At 41.0% G+C, this 17,035-nt stretch overlaps 2 protein-coding genes across 7 annotated transcripts in view; one reads left to right on the top strand and one right to left on the bottom strand.

Annotated features, from left to right (window-relative positions):
* SERGEF (secretion regulating guanine nucleotide exchange factor) overlaps positions 1–858 on the top strand; it is a 109,770-nt gene extending 108,912 nt beyond the window's left edge. For both annotated transcript variants that reach the window (XM_082194592.1, XM_082194591.1), the window contains exon 12: positions 174–858. The gene's annotated coding sequence lies outside the window, so the exon portion shown is untranslated. The remainder of the gene's footprint in view (positions 1–173) is intronic.
* Positions 859–1,725: 867 nt separating this feature from the next.
* Positions 1,726–17,035, bottom strand: part of KCNC1 (potassium voltage-gated channel subfamily C member 1) — a 123,947-nt gene continuing 108,637 nt past the window's right edge. The window contains exons 3-5 of one of the 5 annotated variants that reach the window (XM_082193622.1): positions 6,367–6,555; positions 3,880–3,932; positions 1,726–3,054 (exon numbers count right to left, since the gene is read on the bottom strand). In XM_082193622.1, the coding sequence (XP_082049748.1) occupies positions 2,995–3,054; positions 3,880–3,932; positions 6,367–6,555 (302 nt within the window). In that variant the 3' untranslated portion in view covers positions 1,726–2,994. Of the gene's footprint in view, positions 3,933–6,366; positions 6,556–17,035 lie in introns of all 5 variants that reach the window. The other 4 variants (XM_082193621.1, XM_082193623.1, XM_082193624.1 and 1 more) reach the window with 4 other exon arrangements.

Below are 17,035 nucleotides of genomic sequence, written 5' to 3'. Positions count from 1 at the left end.
GGGTCACGAAGAGTCGGACACGACTAAACGACTAAACAACAATAATAATTCAAGATTCTTTAGAATTTGATATTCTATTGTAGGACTTCAACTGAGAACATTATAACCACTACACAGATCGCTTGTGGATTTAAAGTTGCTGTTACTCATATTGTTATCCTCTTCCTAAACAGGGTAGAGAGAGGTTGCCGCACAATCCCTTTTCTGAAGATCACGCATGGATTTCCTGAAACCTAAGCACAAATCAATAAACTAGTTTTGATAAGGAAAGTCTTGTGGCTTTGGGTTGACTTCATCAAGCGATTTCCCCTGCTGCTCTATCCCATCATGATCTCTAATTTTGAAACTGGCCTCCTGACTGTACCATCTGTTATCCATAACCTTATAACAAATCCATGTTCTTCTGTGATTGATCTTGGAGCCTGTTCCTACTTAAGTTCAAGCGTGTCATGCTTCTACACATACACCCGCTGTAATGTGGGACTCATGGCTATCACTCACCATAAATCATTGGGAGAGGGGGAGGCCTGTGGATCTCACAGTGGATGAGAGCTCCATTAGTTCCCATTTTGCATGTTAACATCAGAAATGGGGGGGGGGGAGTGTGACCAATTCATGCTTTCCCCACTCTAGTAAAAGAACCAGGCTACTAAGATGATAATAACTGGAAAAGCATATCTCCTATTATATTTGAATGGATTCAGCAAATTTGGTTCATAGTTAATATGATTAAGCTAACTTATTGCAAAGGAATACCTATAAACCAAGTTTATTCTACATTTCCTGTTCAAATATATACCTTATTTTTCACTCTATAGGGTGCACCAGACCATAGGGCGCACCTAGGTTTTTTTGGGGGGAGGGGAAATAAAGAAAAAATTTTTTATCCCCCCCCAGTCCCAAAGAGCAAAGCAGCCAAGACAGCCAGCGGGATCCATCCCGCTGGCTGTCTTGGCTTCCTCTTTAGCCATGCACAACCTCTCCAGCCGTGAGAGGCTGCTCGTGGCTTTGTTTTTAGCCGCGGGGCTGGGGGAAGCCCGAGCTTCCCCTGACCCCAGCCCCCAGAAAGGGTCCGGAAGCAGCGGCAAGCGCTGCGGATAGCTGCCCGAAGGTCGGGTTGCGCAGCACTGCGCTCCCCGGGTTTCGGGCTGCAGGCTGCAATCCGCAAACCTTCGGAGCCCGGCGGGAACTCCCGCTGGGCTCCGAAGGCTTGTGGATAGCTTTCTGAAGCCTGGAGAGCAAGAGGGGTTGGTGCGCACCGACCCCTCTCACTCTCCAGGTTTCAGCGAAAGCCTGCATTTGCTCCGTAGGACACACACACGTTTCCCCTTTTTTTTCGGAGGGGAAAAAGTGTGTCCTATAGAGCGAAAAATATGGTACTTCTCATACCAACTAGTAGTTCCAAAAGTCTTATTTTCTTCCTGGGATGTTTGGTAGAGGTATTCAAACAGTGAATTTGTAACCCTTGAAGAAATGCCTTGCATAGGATGTTCAAACTACAAGAATCATGTTGACAAGCAATCTTACTCTTTGAATCCCAAATGAAATATTATAGCTCCCTCCATGAGTCTCTGTTACTACCCTTAATATTTGACAGCTTTAGACATAACTCACTATTTCCTAAAATTATTTTGCCCTTGATCCCTTTTAAAGACTTACATGATGTGGGCTGCTGTTGTAAAGTGGAGAATTTAAGAGAACCACAGAAGAAAACCCAACTTCACATTATCATCTAAAAAGCCAAACTTTTATTATTAAAGGGGAAAGAAGAGAGGGAGCAAAAGAGACCTACATAACTCTACGTTATACCTTCCATTTGTTATATTTATTAGTGTCGTGAAGACTGTAGACACGAGTTGTGTCAAGGATTTGGAGGAACCAGTTGATGATGCCGCCACCAATTTTGCCACTTTAGAAGCAAATTAAAATCAAGCATCTTTTATATTTCCACTGGGAGTCTTGTACTTATTCACGATTTCAGAAGTGTATCTGGAAACCTCTGATCATTTTAGAAAAGAATTCTGATTTACACTGTACAGCAGGCATTGAAACCATGATACAAAATTTATTTCATGCTAGGATTTGTTTTGCATAACATTGTGCATGCATTTTACTCAGAAGTTCTAAATTGCATACAATGCCATCATCTTGTTTCTTAAACTCTGAGACAAGCTTACACTTGAGTAGCTTCCTGATTTGTATACTGTAAGTCCCAGATTTTCTGATTTTTCAGATTTATTTTTTTTTTAAAAAAAACATTTTTTTGTTGTTAAATTCATCACTGATTACGTAATGTGAACAATTTGCCATGAAGGGTCTTCACATTGGATCTATACACCAATAAAATACAACATAACCAGAGCTGGAAAATAAGTCTAGACCAGCTGTTACCATCAGGTCCAAGAGTTGGTCCCATGTTTCACAAGCATGCCAACAAAAACAGACAGGAAAAGAAAGTTGTTTGTACAGTTTACACAATTCTAGTTGAATGAAAAGTTCTTGATTGTTTTTTCATGTTAATGTGATGTATTTATGAAGGCTTGGTCAATATGACCGCCCGATTCCACTTTTAAAACCATTAACTCTTTTTATCTTGTATACAAAAAGAAGCAATCCATAGCAAAGGAATGTACGGTTTTAGAACATTTTACAGTTTGGCTACAACAATGTATGTAAAAGTAAAGAGCTTTGAAAGAAAATAGATCACTTTGCCTCCCACCCACCCCTTTAAAGTTACTCATACAATTGCAGGTTTTTTTGTTTTCATGCAATTCATGCTATGGAACAACAAAAAAAAAATCTATCATTTGTTACATTTTGGCCATAGAAAAAGCCTGCAAATCTACTTATATCTGTGAAACCACATAGAATCATCCTGCAAACTTGCATGGAGTGAGATTACATTTGTCCAAATGAGGAGGTCTTCTATGCCTGCACAGTTCCACCCAGACGTTTACAAGCCATCATTGTCCATCTCGTTCTCTCCATGTCAAGTCACTTTGACTGCCTCTGTTGGCATATATTTAGCAATGACAGGACTTTCTTTGCAAAGATCTGCATGTAAAGAATATAATCAATACTTGAGCTTCTCTCCTGCGCTTTTCAAATCAAGCTGGGTGTTTTAAAGGAAGGAGGACTAAGGTGGAAAGAGCTACATGCAGAGGCAGCCAGTTTTCTTCTCCGCCAGTACTTTTTCCCATGCAGTCAGCCAGCCAGCTAGAGACCTCTCTACAGTGTATCTTATTGCTTTCAACATAGAATAGGCGCCCATGCAAAGTTTCATCCTACTGCGTGTATTTTGCTCAAACTCCTGCAGGGTTCCTATGGCTCAAAAATATCCTGAGTAAAGCAAAATCTTCAATCGTTGGCAAGTTTCAGCATTGGCCTGAATGCCTAACCCATTCCATAAGAGCCAGTGGATCCACCATTAGCCAAGAAAAAGCACATACCAGCCTGATGCAACCTTAGAGGAAACTACATGATGCATCCACCTTGTTGTCTTATGTTCCAATATCATGCAGTGTTATGGCCCGCCAAAGCTACTAATGCCCACCTAGTGTCATCTCTGCACTACCGATCAAGGATGTTGTCAGTGTAAGCGTTACTAAAACCAGTAGTAACACCGTCCCCATGAGATGCTACCGAGAGACAGACCGCTTCAATCATCATCATCATCGTTTGCATTATATTGTGACAGCTCATAGGTCAATTAGAAAGAATAGCATTTCTTTTTCTTTCTTTTTTCTTTCTTTTTTTAGTATTATGATTTAGACCATTCTCTGCTACTGATCCATGCTACAAAATGGATGGGATGGGAGACCAAGAATGTCTCGTTGGGCTAGGAGAATTGTAGGGTGCAGGCTTTGAGGATAATCCTACCGCTTTTCCACTTATGCCAGCTATGCTGTTAAGACTCCGTGACATTTCATAACCTTCATTTAAAAAGAAAAAAAAATGCAAAAATACAGCATTGGATCAACAACAGAATGGTCAACAAAGTAGCCAGATCAGTAGCATCCTCATGCTTTGACATGCTGAGAGTAGTATCCCTTGCAACATGACCATGTCAGAAGCAATCAGAAAATGGTGGAGAGGGGAAATAACCTCCTTTCCCTTGGATGGAAACCCTCTACTATAATGTAGGCAATGCCATAAAGCAGCTGGAAGAAATAAATATCCCATGTTCTATATAGCTACATATCACATTATCTGAAGGTTGGGCCCCCTAAAAAGATGTCTTTATAACATAAAAGCCCATCCGAAAGCAAAAGCAGTTATTATGTTGCTATAGAGATACTACTCAGTTTGTTTACCAGTATTGTTGCATGCATTTGTTTTCCTTTCCCCTCTGCCAGTTTTTAGACATGCACAAAACAGCTCAGCAAATTATAGACAGTAAGACAATCTAGGAAATGAAATTTGGTTGGAACACAAAAGGTATATATACACACCCTCCCACCCCTCAAACAGGCCAACAATATGCTGACATTTATACTTCTTTAGTTAGCTGGCTCTACTTTCACTCAACAGGCAGAGCCTGGTTCTTGTTGAGGTGCATCATGGGAACTACACTTTAAAAAAAAATCCCCAGTGAGATGACACTTTGCAGAAGTCTCAGAATACACTGAAGCAAGAACCAAAAGAAGAAGAAGACTCCAGTTGAATGAAAGTGGCCAACACCTATCCAATACAGAATCAGATATAAAACACTTTGCTACAAAGGGAATTTTCAGCAGAGATACTTTCAAATGAAAGTACAATTATCCTACTATATCTTATCATCAATAGGCTTTGAAGTTACAATTATAGCTGCTCTATTTCTACAACTGGCATTTATTCATAGTCTCCCCCTACCGACATGCAATACACCCTACAGTTTCTGTAGAGTACGACCCTGTGCCATGGATTTCACCCTACCATATTTGCAGTTGGTCAATATGCAGTGTTACACTCTATGGCCACAATTCATTGTTGTTGTTTTTTGGTGGGGGACACCCAAAACTTGGCATGCTCTTATATGGGAACATGCCACAAGAGTATTCAGCAACCATTCACAGAAAGCTCCACAGGCACATTGGAGCCTCCGTCCACATGCTGGAGTTATCAGACCAGGGCGTATGTATACTACACTGAAATGGATTTAAATGATATGTTTTACGTATCTAAGCATGTGCTTGATAATCTCTTAGGGTGAGTATTAATTTGTTTGCATTTTCACCATCATCAGTTCCTCCACTTAAATAAGCCATGGTCTGCTTCCCTCTCCTTATATAAATATAGATATATATATGTGTATATTTAAAATGCTCTTGTTTTTATTTCAGTAGTAGGTGCAGTCGATACGGTCATAAAAGTTTCGTGAAAATATTCAGGGAGATTGGCAACAGGCCACAATAACGAATGCTAACTGTGGTCAAGGCAAATGAACGTGGGAGCCAAAGGAGAGCATAACACTGTCTTCATGGAGTGGTGGCCATTCTACTGAGTTATGAAAGCTTAATGGGCTAGAGTTTAATGTTATGTGTTGTATATGGATAAGAGATAGCCAAACAATTGTCTTAAGATGCCCGCACTTTCTAAATAGCCGTCATTCCTGGATTATTCCGATCAGTGAGTCTCTCACATTCCTTGGGGGGAAAACTGGAATAGATTAAGGATGCTGCTAACTACTCTCTATTGGCACTTGCTGAAATAAACCAACAAGGAAGACTAAGCTGCTTGACACTGTCACAAACATTGTTTTATTTTTGCTTCCCTCCCCACTCAGTGGTTCCCAAACTGGTACCTGCACCCTTAGGGGCACATGAGCACTTGCCAGAGAAAATGTAAAACAACAAAACTTATCATGCCAAGTGATCGCTCCTTGCATGACATTTGTTAAAGGCCTCTATAAGTGACCTTCTGGAAATTCTGCTGAGCATGTTTGAATTGCCTCCTCCCCTCCGCCTGCCACACATGAAATTGGGGGGGGGGGTGTACAGGAGAAAGAGAAGGCGAGCGCTTAAAGAGGTTTTGTAGCAGGTGAAAGAGTTGGAACCATGTTGTCCCACAGCAATTGCAATAGGAAGGTGGAAAGAAGATTGAGCTGTGAAGCCTTGTGTGGCAGCTAAGGTCTCGGGGGCTGGTGCAGGTGAATGGTGAATGCTAGATTTGTACACTAGATGAAATGATTTGCCAAGGGCACACAGATTAAAGAGTTTGGGAACCACTGTTCCTAGCCCAGATTAGTAACTTAAAATGCAGGCATCAGGCTGTTATTGTAGCACAAGAAGCCACTATCTAAAACAAGCTCACTACTTATCAGTAAGTACTTTATCTCTTAAACTATGTTACTATCTATGTGATTACAGGACCTCATCTACATACCCTTTCTTATTCCTCCATCAGGCGGGCAGGGATATTCCCCGGTTGATAAGAGGAAGCAAGGTCCATATCTCTCCCGAGTGCCAGAACGGGTAAAGGGCAGGCCTTCCTCGGGTGACATAGCCTGGTCTATGTGGGGGCAGTCTTCATTTGCCAGCGCCGCCTTGGCCACCTCCCCATTCAGTTTCGAATCTTCAAACATATAAGCAGAAGGCTATTGAAACACTAAGAATGGTTTTATCAGAACAAAATCTGTTGGTAGGGTTCAACAGCTAAAAGGTGAGATAGAAAAAGGAAAAAAAAAGTAGCACATTTGCCCTAGGCATGTTGGAGGTGTGCAGGGCACCAAATGAAATTTCTTTTCTTTTTCCCCGAAAAGGAAAAGAGTGAAAGGGGAAAACAGAATGTTAGCTTGTTAGAAACAGGGTAGCTTTGGCTCCTAGCTCTGTGAGCAGGTCTGCAATTAGAAACGTGATTATATTTAGCATGATGGAAGATGGCACCCAAATTTTCTGTTTCTCAATAAACTTCCTAGAACTCAACTTTGGAGACTGGCACTGATGATGATTCTTTTTTTTTTGTGTGTGTGGCATTCTAGCTTTGCTGATTTATACCTGTTGTGGTGCATTTCTCAGGAAATAATCCTTACACAAGTTGCTTCTGATTTGTTTCCATTTTGGTTTACACAAAATGGTGGCACACATTTAAGACAGATGCACACAGAGGACACAATGGAATATGACAGCAGAACATGGATTCTTTACAATAAAAATCCATTTGCTGAAGTTGTCTTCAAAGACATACTTTTTTTTTTGCCTTTTGCAACGGCAGCACAGGATGGTATCTCAAGATAATCAAGCAGCTGATGGGATTTGAAAACAAACGTACATTGCAGATGATAATAGATGGCTTTTAAATGTGTCCATTTCAATCAACATGTTTCCATGAGAACAGACTTTTTCCTCTGTGTGACTTGCTTCACAATCTCAAAGCAGTTTAAAGTGCTCTTCTAACATTTTAAAGTGCAAAGAATATATTGAATATATACTTGGAATATGACACAGTTCAGTTGGGATGTTTTGGCCATAGAGGGATCACCAGGCATAAATGTAAACCCTTTCTTTTGAGTGGCGTAGCACAGATAGCGGCAGCATTCAAAGCCTCGGTTGCACAATGCTTATTACATAAAGATAATTGGACAGACATGGCAGGTGATCCTATAGAGTTTAAATTAAAGGGGCAGTGTATAGAACAACGATTCTCATGACAGATCAATATTCCTTGCTCACGATAGATGTCAACAATCAATATACCTTGCTCAAGACACTTCGTAGCTTTCACTAGCTCACAAATAGTGATTAATAAAATCAACCCAGAGGGATAAAAGAGAGCACAGAACAATCAAATATATTTGATATGAATTAACTAGCCAACCATTGTTGCTCTTTATAATTTGGAGAGCAGGATGTACATAAACAGCATTGTAAGGTTTCTTCTTGAACTGTTAGTTCTATTCTCATAAACAGCTCTTTAATTTGCCAGCTTTAGAGATGAAGGGGAGTTCTGAATCCACTTATGCAAATCCATTCCACTTCACTGTAGGGGGAGTTGCGGTGGACCACGTGGCCACCCACTCCCCTCCACGGGTGGGGGGACAAAGTCCTGCATCACCCAGAGGTTCCTGGCCACGTCATTGACCAGCCAGCCAATCCGCTGACTGGAGAGGTGTGGCCGGGCCCCATTTAAACCAAGGCGTGAGCCGGAGAGCTTCCTCTCGGCTCACTTCTTCAATCTCCCTCCCTCCCTCCCTCCCTCCCTAATTTGCAGGTGTAAATATTGGCCTTGCTATGGACCTTGGTTGTCACTGTTGAGGGCCCTGGTAGGAATTTTTCCACTTGGCAAATTTGCATGGGCCATTGGGTTTTCGCCTACGTTGTAGTAATTGTCACAACTTTATAAGGTTTGGCAGTTAGGCATTGGTTGATCTTATGATGGGGGAGGGGAGGTGTGGCCATCACCTGCCCCTCCAAGCTTAAGGGTATTCCGTTAAAGGAATCCGGGGGGGGGTGGATCTTGTCCAAAGCCCGGGACGGGGCTAGGGCCATGCCACAACCCCTTCGGGAACCCTGGGGCAGCTCAAGTTGGTTTGCATCGACGGGGCTCCCCCTACCAGTGGTTGACCCTTACTGGACTCCCTGCGTGGTGGGCAGGAGTCAGATATAGTTGAGTCAATCCAAAACCTAAGCCAATACCGCTCACATTCTGTAACCAATAAAGTTGCGTCCTTGTGTTTTATTCACCATCAAGGGGGTGGTTTCAGGGTCTTGACACGCAATAAGTGGAATGGGTAGGGAAAGGACCCGATACCTTGGGAAAGTACCTTTGCTCATTGCATTCTCATAATACTACACCTACCATACTCGCTGCATGGCCCATGCTGGGCAACAAATTGCCAGTGCCTCTTATGGGGACTGAATGAAAGAGTTGGAGGAATCGACAAAGTGCTAACTAAATGCAAGCAGGGAGTGACCATCCTGAAGATGTACCACAGCACCTGTAACTTTTCTAATGCAACTTTTCTAATGCATTTTTTTGGGGGGGGGGGTATCTGGAAGACAAAGATAATATGGAAACAGAAACATTGCACTGAGCAGCAATTTGATCTTTTCTACTGAAAAGTGAGTTTGAACTGTTGTGCATTAACAAACACAAACAGCTGATCCATAACTATCTGAATGTAATTGGACACTGCTGCATATGAGCTCTCATCAACCTTTATGCCAGGGATAGAGAACCTGTAGCCTTCCAGATGTTGAACTTCCAACTCCCATCATTCCACTTGGCCATTCTGTCTGGAGTGGATTGGAGTTGAAATCCAACAACATCTGGCTTCCCAGTCCCTGCTGCATGCCAATTTGCTTACATAAATTGTGCTATGGCATAAATAATGCAGATTGTGGTTATTATGTTTCTGTTAATGTCCTCAAATTGAAAAGTGACTCTAGGATTAGGGGGAAGTTTGGGTCCTCATAAAGGTATACCTAGGAAGCACCTAGTGTGGCTTATGGCCTTATAATAACATCTAATGGGCACTCCTGAATCCCCTACGAAAGCCAAACAAAGCACTCAAGGAACACATAATAGAGAATTCTATTACAGATGAAGTTTCCTATAGTTAAAACATACAAGGGAACAACTGAGCGGTAATTTATCAAAGTGAGCAAACCAAGGAAGCATCTTATCATGTGCAACTGCCACACATGTGCTGCATTTGTGTGTATTGGAGGCTGGGGGAAAGGATTAATAGCATTCTTCTATCCCAACATACAGCATGTAACATAGCGTGTTATATATATTTCATGCAAGCCCTTCCCTTCAAAAAAGATTGGGGAGCTTACATCAAGCATTTATTTGTAAATATATATCACATGTAATGTTCTAGATATGGTAGGAGTTGTTAATTTGGGGATAATTTTGCTGAGGGGGGTGACTTATTCACCTGCCCTGAGTTGGTAACTATGAACTTTATTCCAAAATGCAAGTGAAGTATGGTACGCCAATAAACCAATTGATTCATTGAGTTTGTTTCATTTATCACTGGTTATGCTTTACTCCCTGTCTCACTGAATTGCTCATACGCAAATTCCAACCTTGGCTGGGGGACACAATTAGCATTGGTGCAATAGCCAGGGATTAACCTGATATGCACTATCCTTGAATGAGTGGTGCTTGTCTTCTCTCCTAAAGAATTAAAGCTCGGTGAGGGACAACTCTGTACGTAGTTGTGTTCAGAAATTCAGATGGCAATACTACGCCAGCAATACTGTTACATGGTCAAGCAGTAATGGTAAAGTTGTATTAAGATGAGCTTTCCCATATCCCAGAATTTATTTCAAGGGGCCAAACAATGAGAAGCAATTTATTCAGCGAAAAGTATAAAAGAGGGGGGGCTGGTGCAATATTCTGTGTCAAAGACTTGACATATCTAGGAAAACATATTCCAGGACATCTTTCTCCTCCTCCATTTTCTCCTGACATAATTCAGGCAAATGATAGGCTGATATTAAATAAAAAATTGCAAACTATGATTGGTGCTTTCCTTCCAGATGCACAGATTGCTGACTCAGAAGTAATGTCAAACTATAGTTTGCCTAAACCAGGAAGTCAGGGAAGGAATTGAAGTGTGTAAACAGAGCTTTCCAAACAGTGTGTTGTGACATGTTAGTGTGCTGGCTGCACTGTGCAGGTGTGTTGCACAAATGCTGTTATAAGGATTAAGTTTAACCTCCAGTTTGCTCATAAAACTGAATTACTGTGTTGCAAAATGATGCATGTCTAAAAAGTGTGTCCCCAACATGAAAAGTTTGGAAAGCTCTAGTGTAAGGGAAGTTCATGACCCTACGGCTCAGACAAATGTCAAACCATCATTTGACTGTTTTATCCAAGCCGTGATAACCTTGGAATATGTGCCACAATCAAGTTTTATTACTGTCTTCAATTTAAATAATATTGGAAGTTGGTGGGGGAATTAAAAAATGGAGTTTAATGTGGGATTCAATTAATAAGTCCTATTAGCGGAAGCCTACACAAGGAATTCTGCTTGTGCAACAGGGCTTCCCTTGGGCATGCCCTGTCAGAATGATCAACATAGTGCAAAGTTATGCCCGCTATGGTTCTTTGGGATGCATTCAGCTAAGTTTTATTCAGAAATAAATGGACCTAACTTACTCATGTTCATTCATTTCATTGAGTCTATTCTGACTAAAACTTAGTTGAATACCAGCCTTTGGGAGGAATTCAACATTGCACTAAGATGATCATGTTGTCAGAACAACCATTTTGGCTTGACAAATGGAACAAATCACCCCCCCATAAGCTGTTCTGGGCAGGTGGGGGGGTGTCTCCTGAATTTCTGGGTGTGGGGGTGCCCAGGGTGAGGAGAGGGGAAAGGTTCCCTTGTGCAAGCACAAGTCCTCTTTAGTTGAATCCTAACCTTCAGAAGCTTGAGGAATGAGGCTGCGATCCTACCCTCACTTGACCAGGAGTAAGTCCCACTGAATTTTTAATGAGAGCTAAAAGTTCAGATTAATCAATCTAAAACTGATCCTGTATCTCTTAGGCATGCTGAGTAATTACAGAATTCTTACAAGTATTAACCTCTGTTTTGCACCATAATATGAGGGCAGGTTGCTTCCCTATCAGCTTCAAAACATAAATACTAGACCTAGGATGTAAAAAGCTTATTTAAAAATAATAAAATGGTGATTCAACCAACTACTTGCCTAGCTTTTGTAAAGTGTGCGGCTACACTCTCTGGTCAAATTCTCACCACTATATTACTATAAACAGTCATTGCTTCCTCTAAAGAATTCTGGGAGCTGTAGTTTTATAAGGATGCTGAGAGTTGTCGGAAGACCTCTCTTCCCCTCACAGAGCTACAATTCCAAGGTTCCTGTGAAAAAAGGTTAATTGTTAAATCACTCTGTGAATTGTAGTTTGTATGTGCTGGGGAATAGGGGCCTATTAACAATTCTTAGCACCCTTAATAAATTACAGTCTTTCCTGTTTAAAGTGGTATCATAGTGCTTTAAATATTTGGTGGGAGTGTGGTCTCCCTGTGTATTTAGGATTTATGATTTATAATGCTGTCTGGCTGAACTGTAAATACTTTTTGCTCCCCCAGCCCCCGTTCTCCATTTATGTAGTTATATATAAAATGTATTTTCTCTTCTTTATTCATCCAAAACAATGCTTAGAAATATGCACCAAAGGAGAATGAGGACATAAACCCAAGATTTTTCTCCTGAGACTTGAACACAAAACTACCTGTAAATTGATTGTTCTCTGAAGATTTACTTTGTAGAAAATAAAATGTGTGTTTTCAGGCAGGCTCTAGTTCAGCAAAATATCCCATTTGGTTTGTGCACCAGACCATGTTCAGAGACGAACACTGGATGTATGCCAGAGCTTGGGAGGGATTCAAAAGGACAAAACCCCATGTTCCGTTGTTTGCCTTTGAATGGTGATGACACATTCCAGTTCTAACTATGCACACTTTCTTGCAAGTAAGTTCCATTGGAAGACAATGGGGCTCACTTCCAAGTGAACAGATTTAAGGATGGGTTACCAGCACACAAGGGCTACATCGATCATAGATTATAACACAGAAGAATTACAGAGGAAGATACAGTAAACCACAGACAGGTAATGATGAGATGATGAGATGACAGCTTGGAGAGAATATGGATGTAAGTACAGCTGGGAGAGTTAGAGTTTGACAAAAGCTATGGTGTAAGTGATTTTGAAACCAGGAGCGAGATTATTGTTCAGCCAATATGTTCTTGAAATTTTCTGCTGGAGAGCAATGCAAATTAACTTGTTTTCCATGCAGACAGTACTAAAGAGAGCAACTTAGCCAGTTAGTGCCATGTCGCATCAAGTACTTACTTTTTTTTCTTTGGGCATTAATACCTTTTGCATCAGGTTTTGTGTGTTACAACCTCAATGGAGTTTACCTAGTCTGTGACATCCCTTGTTGTTTTGATTTAATGAACTGTATTCTAATGTCCTCTGTTGCCCAACATGGAGCTCAGGTTGATAGGAATTGAAGAAAAACATCAGAATATAAAATGTGACAGTCTGTAACATATATAAGTTGCAAGCAACATACAGTAAGAAAAAAACAAATAGTGAGAAAGAGAGAGAGAGAAAAAGAGAAACATGAAGAACATGTAAAAAACTTAATTTGTTACTACACAGCAATTGCGTTGATTTTTAGCTATCCCAAAACTTTACAGTTTTAATGTAATATATACAAAGAGGTTTTTTATCAGTGCTGTCATTTTTTAAAAGCCTTATAATTTTTTTGTATATTTTAAAATGCACTTTGATGTCATCTGCATACCATAGACTTTATGCTGGCAGAATTTAGCTTAGCATGCTAAACCCAGAGGCCCTTAAACCCAACCTACCTGTGAGTATTTACTCACCAAAGTGTTGGACTGGATCCCTCCAGGAAGTGTAGGTCTCAATAAAGGTACTTCAGGGAATAATCTCTCACAAACCTTATTGGCCAACGCTGTGACCTCCCTCCTAGACAATACCACCATTTAGAGGCACTGTTTCTTAGAGTGAGGTGACATGTTGGTTTACTGACATCTGGAGACAAGGGGTCAAAATGTGAAGGTCAGGCAGTCTTTCTTTGACAGGTGACTCTGGAAAGGTGCAATCCTGAAAAAAATGTTGTTCCTGGAAGCACTTTCCTTCCAAAAATGTACCTCAGAACCAGAGGTGGTCTTGCAGTACTTACAGCCTCACTCACAGTGGTACTGTACCTATGAAATCAAACTAAAATTATAGTAGTTTCATAGTAGGATGCTATAGTCAAAGAACAGGTCAGATATCTGGGGATATTTCACTGTGCTGCCTAACATAGCAGGGAGAGATAATCATTGCAGAAGCTACCTCTCCAAGCCACCACTTAAGATCTTACAGCACCACCCTCCGACTTGAGTTTCAGTCTTAGGTAATAAATAACTACAATATGATGATCTGTAGAATATGAAATGTATGCCATTCAAGGAGCAGAGATGACTGTGAAGGACCACGAGGGCAGAAATGGTTTTGTTTTATGAAAGCAACAAGTACAGAAAGACTTTGGTCAAAGTTTACATCATGTATAAAATAGTAAGAAGTACACCAAGACTTGAGTTCCACACAGAACCCCATTTGTTTGTTTTTGTTGCTGTATAAACAGCCATAATTTGTTCTGTGCATAAGCAGTAATGTAGTAGTGATTTACTACGGTATCCAAAATTCAAATAATCAGGTCTTCAGCTCCCCATTTATAAAAGTGAAAAAATGCAAAGGCATTGCAAGGACTGATTTCTTTTAAAACCCTGAAAAGCTTTCAGTGAGACCACTATTTTGCAAATGATTTTCTTGGCTCTGCCTATAGCCAATAAAATTCGTCAGACCCTGACATTACAGCAGTGATGTCAATTTACCTCAGTGCAGAAGGTCATAGCTGTCATAGCTTGTCATAGTTGTCAATGTAATCTGTATTTGCCCCACTGTCAGTGGGCAAATGACTTTGTGGGATGTCACACAAGGAAGAACTCCTCATTTTCCACCTGCTCATTTCATTTGGGTGACTGACATTCATTCTCATTAACACCAGTCAGTAAAATATCTTAGCTGCACTGTGCTCCTTGCAAAGTATCAAACTATGGGTAGACAATTGTCCAGTTTTGATAGTTAAGGGCTCAGAATACAATAGCTTCTGTTCCTTAACTACACATGGGGTAAATCAACTAGTAGGATATAAACCTCATTGATGTAAAATTCCTTTAACACAAGCAGCAGATTTATGTTTCAGCCCTGGAAGCGAAGGTTCAGGTGACAGTCGATAGTATGGTCACTGAACTGTTTTGCTATTAAGTATTGAAATATGAAATATATTGAAGGAGCTCCTGGCACTTTGAATTTAAAAACTATTTGATTTATTCCAGGTAGTCAAACTAGGTCAGGATGAGCAAACGTTTTCAAAGGATGGTGTAGGTTCTGTGCCAGGTTTTTTGGCTGGGTGGGTGGAATAAAGGTTGAGGGGTGGGGAGGGACATTGAGGTGGAAGTTTTATTCATTTATTTATTTCATAAAAATCATACTCCCTTGATTCTAAAAGGAAACCCTCAAGATTGTTCCTACTCCTTATTGAGAGAACACAGGCAGAGTGGTAATGCTGATTCAGAGCTGTGCATTTCTTTAACATCTCAGCACTGATTAAGTCTGAAAACCCCATAAATCTAAGTTACTAAAATCTCCATGCCTTTTTTTTTAATTGAAGGCCCAGAAATGAGCAGACTCTTGTGTGACTTTAAGTGACCAGAAAAATAACGGAGATGCATAATCTCTCCCCCCCCGGTCCTGATGAGACACCAGGAAAGGTATGGGTTCTACTACGGTCATGCTGATTTTTGTAATTCATTTTCAAATGGAAAAAAAAATCTGACTCTATTATGCCTGTTATATAAGCATACTACAAACCTGAACACAGGAATGATTTCACCGACTATGGTGTGCTAAGTGTGGGCTAGGCTTTAGGTCTGGAACTAGTCCAGTTTCCATAAAAAGTTTAGAAATAAAATACAGATAGGTAAATGTACATACAGGAAGAGAGGCAGCTCCCTTATTCCGAGCCAGACCACTGGTCCATCTAGCTGGGCATTGTCAACATGGACTAGGCAGCTTTGAAAAGTTTCTGGATGAAGGTTTTCCCCAGACCATGGTGATGCAACCTGGGCCCTTCTGCATGCAAATGATGCGCTTTGCCACTGAGCTAGGGCCCTTTCCGCAATGTACTGCTACATTCATTTACGTCCACTAACTTTGTGGGGTTATACTTATATGCAGCTATGGTCAGGAATCACCCTTCAATAAGGCAAAACAGTTATTTTATTTTTAAAGTAAACTATCACTTATGAGGTAGTGCAATGCAGTAGCGTTACTGGTTGTTCCAATTTTAAGTGAGCCACAAAGGCACAGCGATCGAGACTGTCATACAGGAACCTGCACGCTCACCTGAGCTGAATCAGCACAAGCAAAAAGTGGTTATTCTGTTGATTCTGAGTGCTGAATTCATTCCTGCGTGTCTTATAGACACATATCCTTAGGCAATTCTGAGGTGCAGAAACCATGAAACTACAGCCTATACTTCTCTCCACCTGCAGACCTCTCTACGAGATTTGGTGGGGCCATTTTACTCTCTCCAGCATTCTGCGAGTTTTAGCTGTACCACTCTAAAACTCAATAGGGGCATATATATAACTTAACATGGTGGCTCTTTCCATATAAAGGTTAGGGTGCAGAGAACCTGAGTAGGCACTTCGAAAGTGCTTCTGCACTGTAATTTCACTGGTAAGGACAGTTGGGTGGGGTTATTTACATTGAATTCAATATGTCTATTAACACCCAGACCATAAGAATCCACTCTGGATTCACAGTAGACTAGAAACTATGCTAAAACTGTGCCATGTGCCATGTACTCAATAAGTTTGCATCTCCAGCAACTCTGTAATGTTTAGCAATTGGTTCTTATATGATTTACAGTACCAGATAGTAACTGATCACTGTTGACGTCTTTATAAAGAAAGAATGGTATTTTCCTTTGTATTGGAAGGCAAAAACCTTTTGGCTTTGTTTTTAACATTCATTGCTGACACTATCCATCCCTGGTCCTGAGCCAGATGAGATTCCCTTTGGCATCTCCTTTCCTCCAAATTCTGTGCTGCCCAACCCCTAGGAATAACAGTCAGAAGTCTGAGTGTGGTCTACTAGTGATGAGTGCAGCAGGCCACTTGCACGCAGACAATGGGTTGTGCAGTGCCAATTTGAGAAAAACAACAATGCCCCTGAATATTATAAACCCCTCACCACAAGGCCTTACAACCCTCCCCCAAATAAAATATGCACGTTTTGCTTTAGGCTGCACCAAATGAATGAGTAGGTCCTGTAATCCAATCAAATTAAGCAAAGTACAAATGGGCTCTGGAGCTGATGACAAGCAGATACGCATTAAGGTTCACACATGCAAGCTGGCCACATCTTTTCTCCACGTGATCCTTCTCATGTATAGGACTGAATGGCGACCCCTCCATGTGAGCTGGGCTGCACC

This window comes from Podarcis vaucheri (genome assembly GCF_965113315.1).
Source record: "Podarcis vaucheri genome assembly, chromosome: 1".
In the NCBI taxonomy this organism is placed as follows: Eukaryota; Metazoa; Chordata; class Lepidosauria; order Squamata; family Lacertidae; genus Podarcis; species Podarcis vaucheri.
Note: the sequence above shows the minus strand (reverse complement) of the source record. Positions and strands in the feature narration are given on the sequence as shown.